This window comes from Cololabis saira, chromosome 2 (genome assembly GCF_033807715.1).
Source record: "Cololabis saira isolate AMF1-May2022 chromosome 2, fColSai1.1, whole genome shotgun sequence".
Taxonomy (NCBI): Eukaryota; Metazoa; Chordata; class Actinopteri; order Beloniformes; family Belonidae; genus Cololabis; species Cololabis saira.
The window spans coordinates 21910455-21932997 of NC_084588.1; the positions used below are offsets into that span (position 1 = coordinate 21910455).

The 22543-nt window shown below is 39.2% G+C and overlaps 1 protein-coding gene and 1 long non-coding RNA gene across 2 annotated transcripts; one reads left to right on the plus strand and one right to left on the minus strand.

Annotated features, from left to right (window-relative positions):
* Positions 1-2262: 2262 nt before the first annotated feature.
* Positions 2263-2625, minus strand: LOC133420125 (uncharacterized). The gene is made up of 3 exons (XR_009770579.1): positions 2579-2625; positions 2381-2465; positions 2263-2294 (listed from the first exon to the last, which is right to left on the minus strand). It is a non-coding gene; the product is annotated as an uncharacterized LOC133420125 (long non-coding RNA).
* Positions 2626-4756: 2131 nt separating this feature from the next.
* pir (pirin) lies at positions 4757-19238 on the plus strand. The gene is made up of 10 exons (XM_061709720.1): positions 4757-4827; positions 6832-6951; positions 7068-7160; positions 9527-9607; positions 13205-13411; positions 14706-14790; positions 16914-16958; positions 18676-18758; positions 18901-18967; positions 19084-19238. Exons 1-10 carry the CDS (start codon positions 4768-4770, stop codon positions 19200-19202), a joined length of 960 nt encoding a protein of 319 aa, XP_061565704.1. The 5' UTR covers positions 4757-4767; the 3' UTR covers positions 19203-19238.
* Positions 19239-22543: the final 3305 nt, after the last annotated feature.

Sequence of the window (22543 nt, forward strand, 5' to 3'; positions counted from 1 at the left end):
ACTTAATAACAGTTAAACACAACCAATGAGACTAAAGGGGCCATTTGGATGGAAACACCAAAGAAGCTGGATATCAATAGCATAAAGATGATAGGAAATTTTGCCAAACTTTGTAATTAAATGACCACTCAGCATGGGGGGCTGTGGAGAGGTCAGTTTTAAACCATCTTAAAAAAATAAATAAATCAAACCTCATAAATGTCATAGCTGTTCATGCAGTGCTTGTGGATTATTACACCTTGTCCATTTTGCACTAGACAGATACTAACCTTGTCACCATGTTCTCAGCATATATCTGCTCTGCGTCATTACATTCATCGTATCTCACAAAGATGTTCTGCAGCCATAGGTGAGTCCCAGGGGTCCAGGCTGACTCATTAGGTACTGTGGGACCTGACTTCTGCAAAGACTCAAAAGATGACAAATGTTTGTGCTATTCCAGGACATTCTAAAAGCATTTCGTCAAGAATCACATTGAGATACATGTTTAATTGTATTGTGTTTGTTTGTTTATCTTAAACCCAGTTCAAACCACATGGAGTTGGTGTTAAAAACAGTCCTAATCTGATTTTCACAGATATGTTTTAATTTGAACTGTCTGGTTGCTATGAGAGGATTTCAAATAAATTTTTGCATCATTCACAGCACACAGGAACAACAAGTCTACCAAACTGATGAAGGTGATGGGTTCATAGCTTAAAAAACTCTGATCTTCTTTGATCCATATTTTGACACGGTGGATAATGGACAGAAGCCTGAGGGGTGAAATAAAGATGCTGAAATAATGCCGTAATATACACAGTGGCCTTTTCCGTGTCACACTATGAAGCAACTTGCACAGTGGCTCCTGATAACCATGTGGCAACCATGTATCACTTAAAGGTGTAGATTACATAACAAAACATAGTCCTGTTATGGTCTGAGGTGACCCATGACCAGAGCTATGGCCGTCTTTCACCCAAAGAAAGATGGGATAGGCTCCTCGTGTCTCAGGACACGGTGTTACAGCTAGCACTCGATAGGTAGCATCACGCATAGACATAAAGCATATTTTACATAAAGATATTTTAAATTTTTCAAGTAACAAAATAACATATTTTAACCATTTTTCTGATTTTTTCAGTTATTTTATTGTCGGAAAAATTGTTCAATTTTTATTTTATTGACTGAAAAATGGTTCAAATATGTTGATACACACACACACTTGATACACATTCTTGTATTAATGTTGTGCGAGGATTTGTTTGCAGAAGACGTCCTGTGTCAAGCATGAGGTCTGATAACGGCACAAACTTCATTGGAGCCAACAAAGAGTTGAAGCAAAGCTGCTTTGACTGAAGAGAAGATTCAAGGTGATTTGATTCAAGATGGGATTAAATGGAGCTTCAATACACCAGCAGCCCCACATCAAGGTGGTATTTGGGAATGTCTGATTTGTTCAGTAGAGAGCATGCTTTCTTCTGTTGTCGGACAGCAGGCGTTGGATGATGAGGCCCTGCAGACGCTGTTTTGTGAGGTGGAGGCAATACTGAACGACAGACCCATCACAAATGTTTCTGATGACCCCAATGACCTGGAGGCCCTAACACCCAATCATATTCCATAAACCTCGAACACAGCTTCCTGATGAATTTCGTCATCTGCAAAATGAATCCAAAAAGATTCAAATGCATTATAAAATGCAATTGCTACTCAGTTCAATGACTATGAGTAGACTTAAGTTTAGATAATTAAGTTATTTTATCTCTCTGTAAAATCAATGTATCAAGGAACACATGTAATGCACAGAATCAATAAATATGGCTGTTTTTAAATTAGATAGCTTGAGATAATTTAATTGTCTTTCTTGACAAAGCAGCACAACCTATATTTCACAGGGGTGTTGCACTTAGGGAAGGAGACATCAAAAAACCCTCCCATTTACCTCTTTATGCAGCTGGAAAATGGAAGACTTCTCTCTCTGGAGAAAGAGGTTGAGTGTCGTGAACACAGGGAAAGTGGCCTGAAGGAACAGGAGGTAGACTTCCGTCAGAGGATTTGAAAACGCCTCCACCAGCCTCCTGAACCTTGGTTGTTTCTCGTCTGCAAAAAGACAGGTGGTTAGTATTGGATGTCTCCTACAACTATCTCGAACTAGAGCTAATATAATGTGTGGCTTAGTCAAACATTTGAAATAGCTGGTGAGTGGGCCATACTGCCCAGGATTCGGGTGATGCACATTTCCAAGCTGAGCCACCTCACTGAAATGTGCAGCAGCATTTTCATGTAGTCACTCCCATGGAGTTCACAAAATTCTGGTAAAATATGTAAGGAAAAACTAAGTTAATCCAATTGTTCCTTAGTTTGGGTGCATAACACTGAAGCTAATTGAATTACAAACCTCTCAAGTAACCTTTACGGTTTGTGCTGCCCTTAAACCAGTATCCAACATCAACCACAAGGTCCTCAGCGTCAAATCCAGATATCTGCAGAACATAACATGAGCACAGAGATATATTAATTTTGTCATTATACAGTAAATTATTTACTTCACCTTCACTGAACATATTTAATGGAAAGCAAACATGTTGAAACTTACTTCTAAAAACCTCTTCCCTGCGTGTTTAGCAGTGTTGTGAATTATATCCATGAATGAATGCTGGGGTTTTCCTTAAGCCTTTTTGAAGCAATTGAATTTGTGGCTACAATATTAACTGGGGCATTGTCAACTGACAGGCATCAGGACGTCGTTGATTTTTTTATAGATGACATCAGCTGTGCCACAGCTTCTTCCACTTGTGGTGCACATGTCGAGAAATCTGTGCACAACTTTGGTGGTACCATCAAATAGCCTTACAGTTAAGGGGTTCATCTTCTCTAGTCCTGTAACAATAATATTGTACATAACTAACTCTGCATGCATGTGAAAGTTCAGTGTGTGTGACATGAACATAACATGAGGTAATGGAAACAAGCAATTTAGCTGTCAAGGTATACCTGTGTCATTTGAGCCATACGTAAATGTAAAGGGATTTTCCCTCATCTTCAGCACCAGCTCGTTCCTAAAATGTGCTACTGCATGTTTATTGATGCGTGTAGTTTTTGAGATTCTTGAAATTTTGAGCTGTGGGAGTCTTTGAAGCATTCCCTGTACACGGTGCTGAAATGGTCAGCCACTGCAAATGAAACCTTGTGTTGCACCATTGCTACAGCGACTTTCACCTCGGCTCTTCTTGTCTGCAACAGAAACAAATAAAAAAGATATAGCCATGGTAAATACAAATTTGAATGTTAACACTGATTTTAACCCATGTCTGCACGTCCATTAAAATCCATGAATTTCAGTAACAATAAAAATACATTACTGAGCAGTATTCTTCTGTCCATGTCATGGGTGAATGTCTTATATATGCCATAGTCATAGAATTGGATGTATTAATTAAGAAAAATGGTATTCAATAACATTGTAGTCAACATTATGCATTTAAATGTACCTTGACCTCTTGCACACTCATCTCTGCAGTCACTGGCAAGTAAAGGTTTTTGACTGTGCTGGTTGACTTCAGTGCCTGCAGTTTGATGCCCCTTACTGCCCATGTGTCTTGTCACATCCTGCACACCTTGATGGGCACAGGAGTTCTCTTGGCGGCAGATAGAGCACCAATAATATGAGCTGGTGTTTCCTACAGTAATAAATGGCCATTTAGAGGTCCATTCATTATTAAAACAGGTCTTGCAGGTGGCTGCTCCTGGGACTTGTCTCCCTTTTGTTCTAGCCATTTCCTCCACTGTTTCTTCCACTGCCTCTTCCACCTGCCTCGCCTCTTCCTCTTCTACCTGCACTGTCTCTTCCTCTTCCGCCATCTCCTCCTCTAATGTGTTTGCGACCTTCTCTGGGCCTAATCAGGCCTTTTTAGGGGGCTTTTCTCTTTGGGTGAAGAACAGGATGCTCATTTGTTTTTTACCTCACATCTTTGAAAGACTGATGATTAATGCATCCATGGCCAGGATAAAACATGATAGCATGAATAGAACAACAGCATGTCTGAATGTTCAAGCAAACACATTTATAAAAAAATAATGCCCATAACATCATTGAATGTTAAAGGCTGTCTAATATTCGTTTGAATGATAGGCTACATATATTTGTAATAGGCCTACTCGAATTTATTGTTGCCGAAGTGCAGAGTCAAATATAGTTAAAAGGCAGGCTGTAGACTAAAAGTGTGTTGGCTACAAACATTAAAAACGGATGCTAATTATCTGGGAAATATTATCTAACTGCAGTCAAGTTGTCATTGCTTGTGTCAAACCAGGCATTAATTTGTTGTAACATTAAATCTGATTTTCAGATTATGAAGCTCAAGAATGAAATCAGTCATATTTAGGCAGAAACAACCTTTCATTAACTGTATTTGGCCTTCAATCAAATTTTGGCAGGTGAAAATGCCTCTTTTGTGTTGTAATTGTCCTTTAAAAGAGTTAAAAGCAATCCTGTGAGCTCTAGTGTTTATATTATGAAGCTCAAGAATGAGATCAAATCATATTTAGGTAGAAACAACCATTCATTAACTGTAGTTTGGCCTTCAATCAATTTTTGGCAGGTGAAAAGACCCATTTTCAGGAGAGAAATCAGATTCTGGCAGGCAATCACTTTTTGGCACGACACCAGGCGGCGATTCCAGGATGCTTTATTTTCATTGGTTGCTGAATTACATCTTACCCAGATACAAAAGGTACGTTTTTCTGATTGGCTATTGTAGCCCATCTCTTTTTTTTGATTGGCTGATGAGTGGCAGCTCACGGCAGAACTGCAGGGGATGCGGGGGAGACCTGCTTGATTTCTTGGTGAGGGCAGTGCGACCAGCTCATGTTTATTTTTCATGTTTGCGCGCTGCGGCACATTAAATGGCCGAGTTTTTTATTAGCGTGAGAAATACGATCTGTGGCGGGAGGGCGTGACTTAAGACCGAAATGCGTGACACTTGAAAGTTATAACAAATGTAAAAAATAAAAATCAGAATTTGGTGCTTGAGACACATGCCAGGTGGTGTAATAGCATTTATGAATAGGTCGCTGTTAACTGTGGAGGGAAGTTCTGCTTTTGTGCCGTTACCATGACCACGTACACTGTATATGCGGAAGTAGCCTGGGCTACGAGTTATCTCCTGTGAAGTAAACATGAGGAAGAGAACTGAACCGAGAGGACAGCAGTTTATGTGAATAGTCGATAACACCAATGTTATCCTCGCTTGGAGGGAGTTACAACCAATATAGCTAAAGCTGTGTCTGTTAAGCCTGAATTATGGTTCCGCGTTAAATCGACGCAGAGCATACGCCGTAGGGTACGGCGTAGCCTACTGCGTAGGCTCTGCGGCGACGCGCACCCTACGCCGTAGGCTCTGCGTTGGTGTAACGCGGAACCATAAATCAGCCATAAGAACGGCAACAGCAACAACAGCTGACAACCCACAGATCTGATCAGCTGTTCTGGATCACGTGATCGCCGCCGTCACGTGGGTTAAAATCATTCACAATTTCTTGAAGGTGTCTCAAGACACCTCCGGCTTGCCAAGACCGGTGTTTTGAAATCGGGAAACCCCCGAACATTTGTGGAATTTCCAGATTTTTTGTCATATGTTGATTCTATAAAATATTTGATTTGGGAAAAATGTCCTTATTTGACAGCTTGGTGTGGCTTTACTAATAATGTAAAAATGTTTCGAATGGATATGTATTGAAACAAATGAATGTTGTGCTTCATTAGGGGTTTTCCTCCCTTTCATTTACTACAAGTGTTGTCAATGCAATAAAGCCTTTACAAGAAAATGTCTGATAGGTAGACGTTTGAGGCTATTACCACTGAAGCAATGTATTTGAAACGATTGTTCATAATTTGATTTGATTCCATTGTGTGTGTGTGTGTGTGTGTGTGTGTGTGTGTGTGTGTGTGTGTGTGTGTGTGTGTGTGTGTGTATATATATATATATATATATATATATATATATATATATATGACTTATTTCATTCAGTTTTGTCTAGGATTGCCCATTAAATAACTTATTTTTGTCACCTTTAAAGAACTTGGACAGGAGAAAAATATGATAAAATGTAAAATTACTAAGAATACATACAAAACTAAAATAAATAAATGTATCGATTAAAAAGGAACATCGGTTGACAAACTTGTATAGAAAGTGTAGCAGAGAGAGATAAGTGTAGTTAAAATCTTTAGAGCTCACCCATGGTTGCATTGGGGTGTTGTTTGTTACTAACACCTGTGTGAATATGACAATGTAAAATTCAACACCAGCAGATAACACAGACAAACTCTTAGTAGACATCATGGACAGAAACACTTCTGTGTAGATCTGCTTCTTGATTTGGCAGATGTTAAAACGTGTCAGATTAACCAGCAGAAATTCATCCATGTTATGTGTAAATAGACACATATACTGTATATACAAATGTACAATGCATATTAAAACAGAAAATGTTCAATAGAAAAACTAGATAGATGACACAAAATCAACAACAAAAAAGAAACATGGAAATAGACAAGTTGATCAGAGCTACTGCAGGCTGCCATGGCAGCACAGTTCTGATGATGCTTGATAATTATTCCTTCACCTACTAAGAACTGGAGTACACAGATGTGGACGTCACACATTTGTATCATTATATTTAGTTTCTTAATAGGGACCCAAAGCAAAAAATAAATAATAAAAAAAATGCGCCAGGTCTTAGGATGTTGCAATAAAGCAGGTATGTTCTTGAACGCTTCTTATGATATAATATAAAAAAAACTGTGTTACCCTTTTATTGAACAATGATTAACTTTGTATTTTCCAGTGTCAAGTGAACCACGTGTACCTGAATATGAATGTAAGGAAGGTGGAAAAAAGTGTTTTGAGTGTTGAGCAAGGAGAAGGAGTCGGTGCTCGGGTTCGCAGAAGCATTGGCAGGAAGGAAGTAAGACCTTTCACAAATAAATGTAGTTCAAGTGCCAAAGTTTTAACGAAAAACACACATACCTGTAATAAAAGTCTCCCCATTTTGGATCATGGTCTACTTCTCTTTTCTTATAGCTAAGAAACCTGGATCCTTTCCTGATGCTGGATGAGTTTAAAGTGAGCAAGCCGGCAGGCTTTCCCGACCATCCTCACAGAGGATTTGAGACGGTAAGATCAGGGAACACAAACTTGGAATATTAGTTAAAAAAAATCAAATCAGTTCATTTCTGCTCTCTCTGTGGTGAACACTTCCTATTTACTTAGTTTACAGTTCAGCATACAAACAAAACCTGAATTGTCAGCGATGCTCAGAAAATAGTAGGCCTAAATAGAGTATTTAGAACAACTGCATTAAACTTAACAGACCAAACAATTAACCCTACTGAGGGTTATTTATTTATTTTCAAATTATCAGATTTTTTTACACAGATGAATATAAAAATACAATAAAATGTTATAGGGGAGAGTGTTGTCAGGAAATATTTGCTTACACCGCTAGATGGCGACGTTAAGACTGTCCAGGAGCAGAGCCACTTCCACCAAAGTTAAACCAGGCTTAAAACTCACACATTGACACACGAGTAGTACACTTATCAGCTAGAACAGTAAAGTTTGCATAAACTCTTTAAAAAAAGGAAAGCAACAGGTTGCACAGTTTTAATGATTTCAACTTAAAAAGAAAAATCCTCAGTTTCGAAAGAGAGGAGCTGTGCATCCGTCTTTGGGTTTTCTCCATATTGTATCATTGATGTTTATGCTTTTAGAATTTTTGAAATAAGTTCTTTTTACTGCTTATCTTATAAACAACTCATTAACAGATCCATGTTTTACTGCTTTTGACCTCTAAATATGTATTTTATTTGTGCCTTGTATGCCCATTTTTGTTGTTTTTTTTAAAGCTGTGTAAAACATAAATTTAAAAAAAATGACATGATTTGCAGATTACATAAAACCATATTGTATTCCCTATAGAACACAGAAAACATATAAAATGTTTAAAGTGTAAAATGTTGTTATTTAATGAAAGATATTAGCCCAGTTTGAATTTAATGGCAGCAACACGTCTCAGAACAGTTGGTAAATAGACAACAAAAGGCTGGAAAAGCAAGTGGTATTAAAAAGAAGAAATATCTTGAACTAATAAAGTTAATTTGCAACAGGTCAGTGATGTGATTGAATATAAAATTATCATCTAAAAGACATAGAGACTCTCAGAAATGAAGATGGGTAAAGATTCAGTAGGATACAATTAAAAACCGGCAAGATTCTATAGTGGAAATCTTAATGGATTCATGGAGTCTTCTGGAAATCCATTCATCGGCACTTCCTAGTGCAAGAGTCTGGAAAACCTTTGGCACACTGTAAAACAAAATAAATATGTAGGAGAAAACACAGGACTGTTGAGCAGCTTGGATCATATCAGAAAAGAATATGACAAGAGGGGGTTCTACACAGTGGTGAACATTGTCAGGACCCAAGCTATTTACTGTGTCTCAACCTTTTGGGAAATTGGGTTTTAAATTCAAAGAAATATAATTTTGAAACGTGGTTACATTTTGAATTTGTCATGACCTGTTGCAATTTACAGATAACCAGATTTTAGATCAAACAGTTCATGCCTGAGTGGACATCCTGATTTTTCTCACTACTTCAATACTGCAGTATTCTTCACTGCTGTTGCCTCAACTGATGAATGAGGGTAAGGTGGTGAGATGGACTTTGATCTTTGAAATTAAACTTTAAAAGCCCAGACATTGTCCTTAGATTGCCAGACATTCCCACAAGAATGTTTGATTTGGCAGAAGGGAGTTATATCTCTTGGTGTGGGTGGACGGGACTAGGCTGCACTCCCAGCATGCCTTTCAGCAGGTGTGTTTGCTCACGCCCGCATGGCTTTCAGTATCACACAGCTGTGGAGACAGATCGTGTACCGATCACGGCATGGGCCCGAGCTTCCCGACCATACACAGATGTTGACCTTTGAGGCTGTGACTGCACTCTCAGCGCTCCTCTTCCTGTCCAGTCTGACCACTACAGCAGTGCACTGAATGTAAATCAGAATCAAAATCAGATTTATTGACCAAGTATTCACGGACATGCAAGGAATTTGTTTCCAGTCACTTGTGTCACTCTAGCGCAGACACAGCAAACAGTTCAAATAGAACAAATACATATTATATACAAACATGCAACTCTACAGGTGCTACTCAATTATGAAATAGGTGCAGAATAAATAAGCAATATACAGGCACAAAATATACATAAAGTGCAGAGATGCAAGAGTGCAGCAAATGTAGCTTTTAGTGTTTTGGAGGCTCTTTGTTGGAAAATAATGACCTTAATGAATGAAAACCGGAGTACAATTATAATGCAAATGTATAATTATTCAAAAGAACAGAGTCAAATAATGTAAATAAGATATAGATTTAAAGTTCAACGTTTGCTATATTTGTTTTGAAATGTGAGATTTTCCTTTTCTGTGGTCATCTGTATGAGACAAGTGTTTAAGCCTGGTGTGTGTTTGTGTATATCAGGTCACGTATGTTTTAAAAGGGATCACAGCCCACGAGGACTTCTGTGGCCACTCAGGGAACCTGAGACCTGGAGATCTACAGGTACTGCATGTGGTTGAGCTGTTTGATATATCAGGGACCTCACTTTCTCAAGTTCTTCAAAGAGTTCCAACATTGCATGTTTGTGCAAATGATATAACGCAGCAAGTTCTTACACTGCTCCCACACACGACAACATCTGCCTGTCGGGATTTTAGAAATAAGCTGACAAGCTTTTTGAAAAATTCCCTAAATTGCTACTCATTTTTTTTTTTTTTTTTTTTATTTCATTTATTTTGCCAACAATCTTCTTTTTTTTTAACTGGACACAAGTTATTAGATATAATTACAAAAATCTAATTAATCTTACACTCTCACAGTGAATATAATTTATTTAAAGAATTTTTAAACTTAAATCAGGACCATTCAGTCATTTATAAAAAATTGAATAGAACAGAACAAGATTGAAGTGTAGTGGAGGAAAATCTGCACAGTCTCAATGCAAATGCATTTTAATGCCATGTAATCACACTAATTGGATATTATGCCCTGTGGGTATTTTCCTGTGTTTTTTAAAGCAGTACACACACACACACACACGTCAACGTTCAGGCTGCTGACTCAGCTTCACGAAGGGAGCAGAGGTTCAGCCAGTTCAGCTGAATTTGCTCTAACCCACCATGTGCGTCCTCTGCGTAGCTCGGGCGCCCCGCGGGAGCTGCAGATGCTCAAACACTCGCCTGCTCATCCTTCACACAGAGCTCTGTCTGAGATGACTGTGGAGCTTCATTAACAACAGGCGTGGAGGCAGTATATCATAACGACGACATGATCAGTATGTGTCAGTTGAAAAATTCAGATTATCTGTTTCAACCTCTTTATGCAAAAATCTGAAAAATTGAAAAGACAAATTCTCAAGTAAATAGTAAAATGTCATGTTTTAAGGGAATTGCATATTTCAAGAACAAAGAAGCTGTTGACCCAAATGCGCTGCTAATTTAGTTAATTTCCATATTTTGTTGTATAACAGTAAACCTTTTAAATGTCTTCTTAAATAGAAATCAGTGCTTTCTCTCTTGGTCTTCTACTTTCCACTGTCGTGTAAATGGTTTATTATACCTGAGAATAAATATCTGGCACAAAGGGGAAAAAAACACTGTAACAGATGAATTATCTCTTAGCAACAGTATTTAAGCAAAGTTTGTGAGTGGAAATTTCCAGCTGGTCTAAATGGAAGCTCAAGCTGTTGAGTGATTTCATCCAGCTTTTTGAATCACTCCCCAATACCTTTTTTTTTTTAATTATTAGAAAACATGTGTATGTAGACTGAATATCACTTTTAGCATCCTTCACTTTAATGCTTGGACTAGTGTGAATTTAGATAATTGTAAATTAATTAATCAAAGAACTAATTGAAAGTGCTGTAAGAACAGCTGTGTGTGCTGCAACAGTGCTCCCATCACACAGCGTGAGAAAATGGACGATGGAAACATCTGTTGGTTTGGAGACTACAGTTCCAAAGCTTTCAGTTCTGTATTTGGCAATCAGTTGATCTTACTTAGGCCCAAAGGTGGTCAAATGTGGAGGGACACCAAGTTATCAAATTTCAATAGCATTGGCTTTTTTAGCAGGGCCCATTAGCAATTTGCATTCACTTTGATGATTACAGTATATTAAAACTAATTGTCTCCACTTCCAGTCAAAACAATCACAACCCAATTTTGGGTTGTGATGTACACATTCTACTTAAGTTGAAAGAGCACATAAACTGAATTAAAATTAGCTTTTTGAATGAGAGCAGATGATTTTGTAATCATCACTGGCCAGCACTGCAGTCACGCTTTCAGGAACCTCGCTTACAACAGCACAAAGGAGTTTTTCATGTTGAAATATCAGAAAAAACATTTTTTTGAGGACTATTTGATTACTTTTAGGAGGTGTCAACTTACGGTCTCCTGTCCCTGCTATCAACAAACACTTGGGAGCTACAGTGGCTATTTTGGAAGAGGTGATTAAGAGACTCAGTAAAGGAACAACAGAAGAAGAGACTGAGCCAGAGTAGCTCTCAGACAGGGTCATAAAAACAACTTAACCTGTACACCTATGAGCTAAAAACGGCAAACGATCCTTGGTACCCTTTGACTTTTCAAGCACCCTAACTATTACCATTTTTAATACCACACAACCTAGTTCATACTGCACTTACTAAGAAGTATACAGTATGACCTGCGTACTGTTCCAGGTGTCTTTGTCAGTCATGTGGCCATTTCAAATAGCTTCTACTGTAGTAACATATTGCATTATGGGATATAGTATGCAAAGTAGACTAGTCAGTTTTACACTTGACATTGTCCCTGAAGTACTTCTTACACACTGCAGATCCTAGTTATTTGCATTTTGCATACTTGACAAAAAGCAGTATGCATTAATGGTAAAGTGTATGGTTTTTTAAAAAAAAGCCCATGTCTATCATTTATATACTATGATTTGCAATGAATTATATCTAATTTTTTTTTTTGTTGCCATACTGATCTTATTTCAAATTTTACACAAAAGGTTTACCAAAATTATATATTAACTAAGTTCCTCTAAAAAAAAAGTAGTCTTCTATTGCGAAATAATTAAACACCTTAGGCATAATTGATCACAAACACATCTATAACCTTCAGCATGGTGTCTGTGTGTTGCTTCCAACCTTAAGGGACTGTTAACCTGCTAAAGTGCTCATATTGTCAGAGTGATGTTGTTTATCAATATATTGTTTTTTTTCACCAACTGAGGTTGGGTTTTAATGTTCACTTATTCATCAACTCTTTGCAAAGAACTCACTTTGAACCAGAAAAGCTAAAAGTATGTGAAAAGTCAAGCAAATAACTTTATATCTTTGAGATACAGAACAAGTAGCTTTGAGTCTATGAATCAAGTTTGGGACCATCATGTGTTATAGATGATGATAATAAAATCCCTGGTGCCATCATGGCACCTGGTAAAAATCCTGCTTGTATGACATCAATATGAAATATTTTCCCTTTCTTGTATTCCAATAAAAACTGAGGGGGGCTCGGTGGCGCAGCTGGTAGTGCAAGAAGATCCTGGGTTCGATTCCCGCCGGGGACGCTGTTGGCGCTGAAGTGCGTTTTAGTTCCCCCATGACTTCAGTGCCCACACCCTGGGTGGGGTTGGAGAAAGGATCTTTCTGTGTGGAGTTTGCATGTTCTCCCCGTGTTCCCTTGGGTAGCTAATGTGAGCTACCCTCACAAAAACATGCACACAGTCCTGGGCTATACATGCCCCCTCTGGCCAACCGGGGCACCAGATGGGGTGGGGAGGATCCGGCCGGAATAACATGATCCTTCTACGCGCTACGTCCGGCCGGAGAAACCCCACCCTGGCTGGTGAAAAGATGCGGCCTGCTCACTCCTCAGGTTAAGAAGGAGACCTGAGCTCAGTGCAGGGCCCTCCCGGGGTTGGTAGAAGGAGCAATGCCCAGGACTGACTTAGGTAGGAGCACTGGGTGATAAAATGGGGAAAAAAACGGTTAAAAAAAAAAACTGAAAGAGGATTGACATGAATAATATTAAAGCCTTAGCATACAAGTGATTGTATAACTTTCCTGACTGTCTGGTTGGTCTTTGTGAAAAATGTCTCACTTTTCTCCAGTGGATGACTGCAGGACGAGGAGTGGTCCATGCTGAGATGCCTGTGTCAGATGAGCCGGTGGTGGGCCTACAGCTGTGGGTGAACCTGTCAAAACGGGAAAAGATGGTGGAACCGGCCTACCAGGAACTTAAGGGCTCCGAAATCCCCAAACCCAGCCAGGGAGGAGTAACGGTCGCTGTAATATCTGGAGAGGCTTTAGGAGCAAAGGTGTTGGTCCATTTGTGCGTGGATGTGTCTTCATGACTCATCCAGAGGGTTTTATATGACTCCACATCATTAAATTAAACTAAACTCAGAACAGCACTTGGAAACTGGGAGTGTTTGCTTTCCTGCTGATTGCTTATTGGCTCCTATAACAGAAGAAAGAAACCAACAAACTAACAGAAATGAGCCTGCATCATTGTGTGTTTGTGTTTGTGTGTGTGTGTGCGTGAGAGAGAGACAGAGACAGAGAGAGAGAGAGAGAGAGGGGAAAGGAGAAAGGGAACTCCTGTTAACCATTGCTTGACCCAGTGACTGTCAGGAATGTCTGTCTGAAGGGAGGAAAAGGTAAATGAGGAGCAGATTGTGCTGCTTATTTCCAAGCAGATGATTAAAAGGAAAAAAAAAAACATCACGCCACAGGGTTTTAAATTAGGTCAATATATTTTCAATAGAACCACAACACATGAGACATTACACAGTGTCAGTAGAATTGTTGTCTGTTTTAATTGCAGTTACATTTAGGATCATTATTTTATATTATGACTTTATTTCAGCCAATCTTTAGCTATTGTAAAAAATGACCAAAATTTTTACTTTAAATTACTTTAAAGTTACGTGTCCAGAGAAGTTTGTGCTCAACACCGTGACTACAACCTACAGGTCATGTGGCTGCAAACCAGGTCGACGTCATCACCCCTCCATCACTGTGCTTGACAGTTGCCATCAAATGTTTGGTTTTCACTAAACATTGCTCTGTGTATTATGTCCAAACGTTTCTGTTTTGGTCTCTTCTGTGTAGAGGACATTGCTCCAAGTTGTTCGGATGAAACATTGCAAACCTTGGCCCTACTGCCATGTTGTTTTTTCAGTGAGAAAAGCCATTATTCTGGCAGATTTTTCATACAAGTCATACTCACTAATTAGACTGTCATGAATTGTGTTTCAAAATCATCTTTGAAGATGACAACTGTAAGGAATATATGTTCAAAGGCATATGTAACTTATTAATGTCAATAAGCCATTATCTTCACAACGTGTGGCATTCACTCGTTTTGAAGAATTACGTTTTTGGGGAATGTTTTAAATTTTAATCCCTATGGGAAAATTGAATCTATGTTTGTGTATGCTATGTTAATACATTCAAAACTGCCTTACTTTAACTTGATGCTTACAACCCATGCTAAGGGTAGACGCCCAGTAAACAAGGTTCTTGAAGCTATAAACAAGTACTGTAATTATGACAGTCACTCAAAAGGACGTGTTTTTTGACCTTCTTGTGTTTGTTTCTCTTGTGCAGTCTAAAGTCTATACAAGGACACCAACTTTGTACCTGGACTTCAAAATGCAGTCCGGGGCCGTGCACGTGCAGCCAGTCCCTTCAGGTTGGAAAACATTTCTAAACACAGTTGTGTGTGTGTGTGACATGGGTAGGTTATGGGAAGAATGCCATCGTGGTCTGTAAACATGCTTTCACAAAAAACATGTCTTTGGAAGTTATTTCTTCGTCTTCATCTTCATCTCGATGGTTAATTCTTGTTATTAAAACCGTACGTGTTTTCTGAAAAGTCCCTGCCATTTGTTTACCGTATGGTCTATTGTGTTTCCCACATTGCTTGGTGATCGGCGGTATTGCATCACAGCTCTTTGTGCTTGCATGATGACAAACGCTGACATTTAGATAAATATTTGGTTTTTAACCAAATATGATGATTTAAATATTAACAGATGTCGCTCTCTGACAACACATTATATCGTGGATACTTGCGCATGCAAAACACAGACTGTCTTTTGCGTGCAGGATATTTGCACACTAGCCTGATCATGTTTTTATGCAGGACCTGCTTCTGAAACCATGTCTGAGTCAGATTCTATATTGCATAAGAAAATGCTGAACATGTTGACATTAACAAAACAACTTTTTAAACAAGATTTAATTATTTACAATAAAGCAATTGACAAACCCGCTCTCTATTAATCCATGCACTGAAGAACACAGCTAAGGTATTCAAGTTAAAGGTATTCAAATTGGTTCATCCATCCATCCATCTTTGTCTGCTTGTCCGGGGTCGGGTCACTGGGACGGTTGCCTAAGCAGGGAAGCCCAGACTTCCTCCTCCCCGGCCACTTCCTGTAGATCATCTGGGGGGATTCCAAGGCGTTCCCCGGCCAGCCGAGTGACACAGCCCCTCCAGTGTGTCCTGGGTCTTCCCCGGGGGCTCCTCCCGATTGATTCATTTAATAAATTAATTAAAATAGGGCGGTCACATTTTCAAGGGTAACATATTTTGGAAAAACAATGGCTGAAGAAGCAGGACTTAAACATGGCAGTTGATAAGAGAGTTGATAAGAGATAAGAGAGTTTTCTAACTTTTAAGCCCATGAATGAAATCCACTCCTAATTCCTGCTCTGTATCCTTAGATTTATTCATCTTTACAGCATATGAGTGAATTGAGAATTGTATGATGTAGATGCTAAGCAAAGGAACAGTGGGGTTTTTTTTGGTCTTTTTGTTGGTTTGTTTTTGTTTAGTTTTTTTGCAATTTGAGGTATCGACCTACTGTGTGTTTTTTATTTTGTTTTATTTTAAATGTAATGCAATGTAATGTAATGCATCATTTAAATTCACCTCAAACATAAACAACACTTGAACTGTCAGCTAGCTAATTAATGGCCAACAATATTTAAATTGCATCTTGCAAATGTGCTGTGTGGCTTTTATCAATATTTTGTGTTACCAAGGGGCTATGGTCAGTCCGCTAGCCTGATGCTATCCTTCCTTCCTAGCCCTTAAAAAGCAAATCTGTTTCCACTGACTGCTGTATTAAAATGTCAGAAATAATCATATCTACAACCTCGTACAAAAACAATTCAGCTAGATTCAACATCCATAACAGTAGTAGTTCATCAAGTAAAATTATACAAGGCCGCAAACTTATGCATAATCGGGATGTGGCTTTTTGAGTGACAGCTGCCCAGCAGTCTATGCCCTAAGTGCTATCATAACTTCTTCAGTGAACTTTAAATCACAATATGTCATGTTGGCTGCTAGATGTGGATCCTAGCAAAGCTTCACCTATCCCCATTTCAGCCTGGGCAGTGCTTGTTTCAGATGCAGTTTTGGTGGCAACATTTAAAATGTGGATGGTTGAACAGACTCAATCAGAATGAATGGCAGGTAGTGCTAGTTAGCACCCTGGATTAGCATGAGCTAAGCCAAGTAATAGCTATTATATGGTAACTGAACTAAGATGACCATATTCCATACTTGCTTTGCCCATTTATAGATACACCTGGGTTGGATGGAGTCACCTTTGGCCAATATGGCATCTAAAGTCTTAAAAGAACTGAGCTTCATAATAATTCTTCAGAAGATTAATGAGTGATGTCACATTGACTTTGTCCTGTTTATTTTGCACAGCTCACAGGTATTACCCTTTTGTTGTTTTTGTTTGGCTAATTTCCTGCTTTTTCATTACTTATAAATACCTTTTCTTTGTTTGTCAGGATGGACAGCCTTCATCTATACTCTATCAGGAAGAATTCATGTTGGTGGGTTAATTTTCTTACGTTGACACTCTTTTTATTGGACTTTGCAGCAAGAAAATGTTTATTGGCTTTTATGAATACATAGAGTGTATTAGATATTTTCATCAACAATAAGAATCCATTGATGAATGAGGCAATACTGAATTCTTAAGTTTGATAGTTGGATTCCTGGCTTCCATCCTTCCTTTCTCATCCTGCTGGCATATCAAATGTTACCACTGTGTTCATGATCTCAGGCCAATCACAGCTTCCCTTCTACATTCAGCCAGAACGCTCATGTGTTCCACTTTAAACCTTGATAGATTCATCAACACAATAAACACTTTACCCAGTATCACTGGAATAAAATATTTTATAAAATATGTCTGTATCGTTGCCTGGCCTCTCATCAGTCAGCAGACCTACATGATGCAACTATCGTATTAGTGTGATTCCCTGGCACGCTGTGAAATGCCTTTTGCTGCTTCTTGGGAAGACATTGTGTGATCGGGGAGATCCTCTTGCATGGGAACAAACACTTTCAGACAGTAAACTCATTTTAAGAGGCTTTGTTGGTTTGTTGGAACCTGTTGTTTTCACTCAAAATTCCCCTTTATAATATACTTTAATAAAATCTCATTATGTTTTGATTACTGTTCAGTGTTACATTGCAGGATCACTCAGACTGGATGTAATTGCCGCCAGATGTTTTGATGACACGAGAGGATGAAAGTGGCTGCTGAGACTTGTTATTTGAATCTTACGTCTCCAGCTCCACATGTAGTCTGGCCAGATCAGAAGCAGCTGGCTTTGGTTAATGATGCCAAACAAAATCACATTTGTCTGCATTTCACATTTAGCAAGTGTGATAGCAGGCAAAACAGGTGAAAACATGCAGGCATCGCCATTTCTAGGTTGTCTCCATTGATTGGTTAAGCCACAGAGGTCTGTCACCTCCTGAAATTATTTGTGGGAAAAAAGTTATCACTATTAAAGCTCAGAAGAGGTCATAAACAGCTTGTAAGTAGGTAGACAAAATGCAATTAATTTCACAGTAAGTAAGGTGCCCTTTACTTTAAAAGCCTTGTTTTTCCATCCATGAATATAGTCCTGATGTGACTTTTTGTAAAACATTGCAGTTGAGTTAATTTGACTCAAGTATTTTAATATTTTTCTTCCAATATTTAACCTAAAATGATGGAAATCAAAGCAGTTTGAGGAAAATTAGTCATTAATGTTAACATTGGCGGTAATCAGTTTTTCTTTGGGTAAACTGCTTTCTGTTTGATTATAAATATATAATTAATGATCCCATTTTATGGAAACTGATTTAAAATTACTTCAGTTTGTCTGCAGGGTGTCTATCCACACTGTCACAAAAGTGCAATGACATTTTTCAATTCAATTCAATTCAATTTTATTTATATAGCGTCTATTACAACAGAAGTTGTCTCTAGGCACTTTCCAGAGACCCAGAACATTTTTGAGTCTCATCAGATGCATAAGCGTATTACATGTAGGCTGATTACCTGCAAACATTAGCTGCTATTTTGCTGCAAATGTATATTCCATTTTCAATCAAAACTGTATTGATGTACACAGTTTTGGCCCCTCACAAAATTGTTTCCTTCTTACCATTAAATAGCTACTTTTGGCATGTACAATAGTAGGTTTTGATGTCAGTTAATGAATTTGAGGGAAGTATTTTTGTTGAAATGCTGTATGTTTCTTTGTTTGTAAGGGCCAGATCAGGAGCAGCAGCAGGTGGAGCCCCACCACACCGTGGTCTTCAAAGACGGAGACTGTGTCAAGTTTGAAAACAAGGTCAGAAACTTGCATGTCTGTGATTGTGAGGGGCTAGTTTCTCTTGTTTCATCGATGATTGTTGGTTTCATTTGAAGCTTTCCTTGTTGTTTCACAAAGATAAATAACCTTGATATTGTTCTACTCGTCTGTTCTTCCTCAGAGCTCTGACGTTTCCCATTTTGTCCTCATTGCTGGAGAGCCGATCAACGAACCTGTGGTACAACGCGGTATGTTTTGGGTTTTGGGGTTTTTTTTGTTTGTTTTTTGGAATTCTCTCAGTGTTAGCAAAACGTCAGTTTAAATGATAAACATGCCTGCTTCTTTGTTTGACTGTTTCCTTCAGGTCCATTTGTGATGACCACAGAAGAGGAGATCACACAGGCTGTCAATGACTACCAGAATGGGAAAAACGGGTTTGAAAGGGCCAAAAAGTGGAGGTCCAAAATCAGAAATGATTTGTGATCACGGACTGCACATATACATATGTATGGAGATTTTGTAGTACCGGTAATTTTTGTGACAATCATGCTTAGATTTCCAAAATTAGCATTATAATTTAAGATAGTTCCTTTATAACTACAATAAACATATTATCTGATGTTTTAGTGGGTCATCTTGATAAGAATACAGGTTATTTGTTGGATTGAAATATTTATTTAAATGCAGTATCTCATGTTGTAGTTTCATGGTTTGTGGACTCATTCATCCAGCCCGGGGGTCTCCAACCCTGGTCCTCCAGACTACTGTTCTGCATGGTTTAGATGTTTCCCAGTTTCAACACGACCCTGATAGACTGGCGGCGTCATTAACAGAGTTGTCTAGACCAGGGGTTTTCAATTCCGGTCCTCAGGCCCCCCTGCCCTGCATGTTTTAGATGCTACCCTGCTTTCAGCACACCATGATACAAGGAGCTGTGTCATCAACAGAGATGTACAGACCTGTACAAACTAATGAGGACCTTTAATTAGAATCAAGTGTGTTGATGCAAGGCAGCATCTAAAACATGCAGGGCAGGGAGGCCCGAGGACCGGAATTGAAAACCCCTGGTCTAGACCTTGATGACATGCTGATGATGACCGTAAATGAGAATCAGGTGTGTCGATGTGGGGAAACATGTAACACATGCTGGACAATAGCTCTCGAGGACCAGGGCTGGAGACCCATGACCCTGCCAATGCTATCTTAAACCCTTAACTGCTACCTCACTGAGCTTGTTTAGTAGTTCCCATCGTAATTACAATGACCGCTAGAGAACGCTGTTACAATAATAATATCATTGATGCGTTTAACTGCTTAAAAGGAACCCTGGTTATTAAGACTTGTAGTCCCTAATTAGCCACAATTGTTCTCTTATACTAAAATATGTTGTTAGAAACACATAAAATAATCTAATTGCTTTAAAAATCTACAATGTTTATCACATATTTTGACCTGCGGGAGGCGCCATGTTTTACCTGTGCAATGCATTCTGGGGGCGATGACGTAGAGCGGTGGCTCTGGGAAGATAAGCCGCGTTAGTTTAACTGGGACAGGTATCTAAAACATAGATGAGCAGCACTCTCCCGGCCGTGGAGGCTGACGAGTGAGCCCATAAGACGTCTCGGTTCAGGCAAACTGGATCAAAGTTCTGTGATGCACGGGAGATCTGCAAAAATGATCAATGTCCTGCGCATCTTACCAGTGCATTAGGCTACGGCGTAGACGGCGTAGGCTACGGCGTAGGCTACGGCGTAGGCTACGGCGTAGGCTACGGCGTAGGCTACGGCGTCAACGGCGTAGGCTCCTGCGTAGACGGCGTAGCCGTGGCTCTATGAGCCTGCAGCACCGCCATCCGCTCTCGCCGGGATGGAGACGCCGGTGGGCAAGATGCACGTTTGGGTGGGCATAGCCCCCCCCCCCCCCCCCGCCCCCCCCACCTAAAACCGGCCTCTGACAAAACGGGAGGCGCAGACTTCGCTTCAAATAGGCAAGAACATCTTTATTTAATTTAATGACGCCGGATCTGGCTGGGGTTTTTATTGTAGCATCGGCTATCTGCTAGTTGAAACGTGTGGTCTGTTAGTCTGTCTGAGTTTTATGGTGTTTTTATAATTCATGCTTCATGGTGCGGTACTTTTTTTTGCCGTCACCTTAATGTTTAGCTGTGTTTTGATCTGTGTTTCTGGTGCGCCGTCACCTGTTTAGCTGTGTTTTCATCTTTTTCTGGGTGTCAAAACAGTGGACGGGGGCTAGCAGGGGCCACCGTCTGACGTCACTACCCAGAATGTATTGCGGTGTAAACAACAATGGCGACCTACGAGTTAAATTATATTTTCAAATTTTATAAAAACGAAGACATCAAAAAGGTTTTTTATATCACATTGTTATAATTGATACCAACATTTATCTTTTAAGACCTACATGTCTTAATAGCCAGGGTTCCTTTTAAGCCTGATTTATGGTTCCGCGTTAAATTTACGGCGTACCCTACAGCGTAGGATCTGCGTTGGTGTAACGCGGAACCATAAATCAGGCTTTAGTGTCTGTCGTTTGTCTGCGCTTTAATCAAACACACGGCTGCCTTAGCGCTCAGTCTGCTCTTCGTAAATTGAAGCCTGCAGATTTAATGTAATGTGTCAAGCTGCTTTCAGGTGCTACATATATTATTACATTAACCGAAGAACGTGTTTACGGAGTATGAAGAAACGTAGGCTATATCCTGCACTGACTTGTTGAAATAAATCTTCCAACTGATTTCTCCTTCCTTATTTTTTTGTTTGCTCTTTTCTGATATTTCTTTTTCGTAGCCTCTATCAAATTAAGCTTGGTTTCCTATGCATGTGTAACAATGGTTGATATGACTGATTAATAATTCCCCCAAATTATTCATGCTTAACTTAAAGTACAACGGTTCTCCTCAGGTGGAAATGTAGTTTTTGAGTTTAGTTTTTGTAATTCTATTTGGAGGGGGGCACCACCCTATAAAGGGCTATGTGCCGCCTAAACTTTCCCTCTTTTTTCTGTGATCTACTTCTAATTGATCATTTTATTGATTTTAAATAAATATTTTATGTCACCGTATTTCCCATTTGTATTTTTTGTGTTTATGTTCATATTACATTATTGTGACGCTCTTTTTTCTGTGATGTCTTCGGGGAAAGGGAACGGAAATAAAATGTGATAATTGAACGGCTTGAGTCCAGTCATCTACAATACACAACCACCAGTTACACATGCAAATACTTTATAAAGACATAATATTATACTTTTTTGGGAAAGCCTAATATTTTACATTTCTAGACTTGAGTAAGCCTATTACAAAAACGTTTAGCCTATGTGTGACTGCACATACCACTATATACTGTATAAAAAACATTTTTACATGTGTCTGATTATAATAAGCAACAGTATACAAGAGAACACATTTTCTGAATATAATTCATGAATCGTAAATGAACGAGGCCGGGAAGGGCTCGTATGGAGACGGGGTGGAGCTGGCATTTCGTTTCCCCCCACGTTACAGAGATCTGGATCACATTTAAAACACATGGTTCCTCTTCTTTGGCTGTGTGCGATTTGGGAAATCCAGAAAAAGTGATGCTGAGGGATCCGGAGACCCGATCTCTTCACAACCCAAATCTGAAAAGGGAAAACGGAATCACAAGTAATTAAAAAGGCTCTTTGATGCGGCGGGATGAATGAGCCGCATTAAAGAAAGAAACACATCGGAACAGACACATAAATCTCACACTCGGGCTTTTGAGAATTAGATTGCAGGAGGAAGTAATTGTGTGGCTTTACTGACAAACCACAGTCAAATCTAG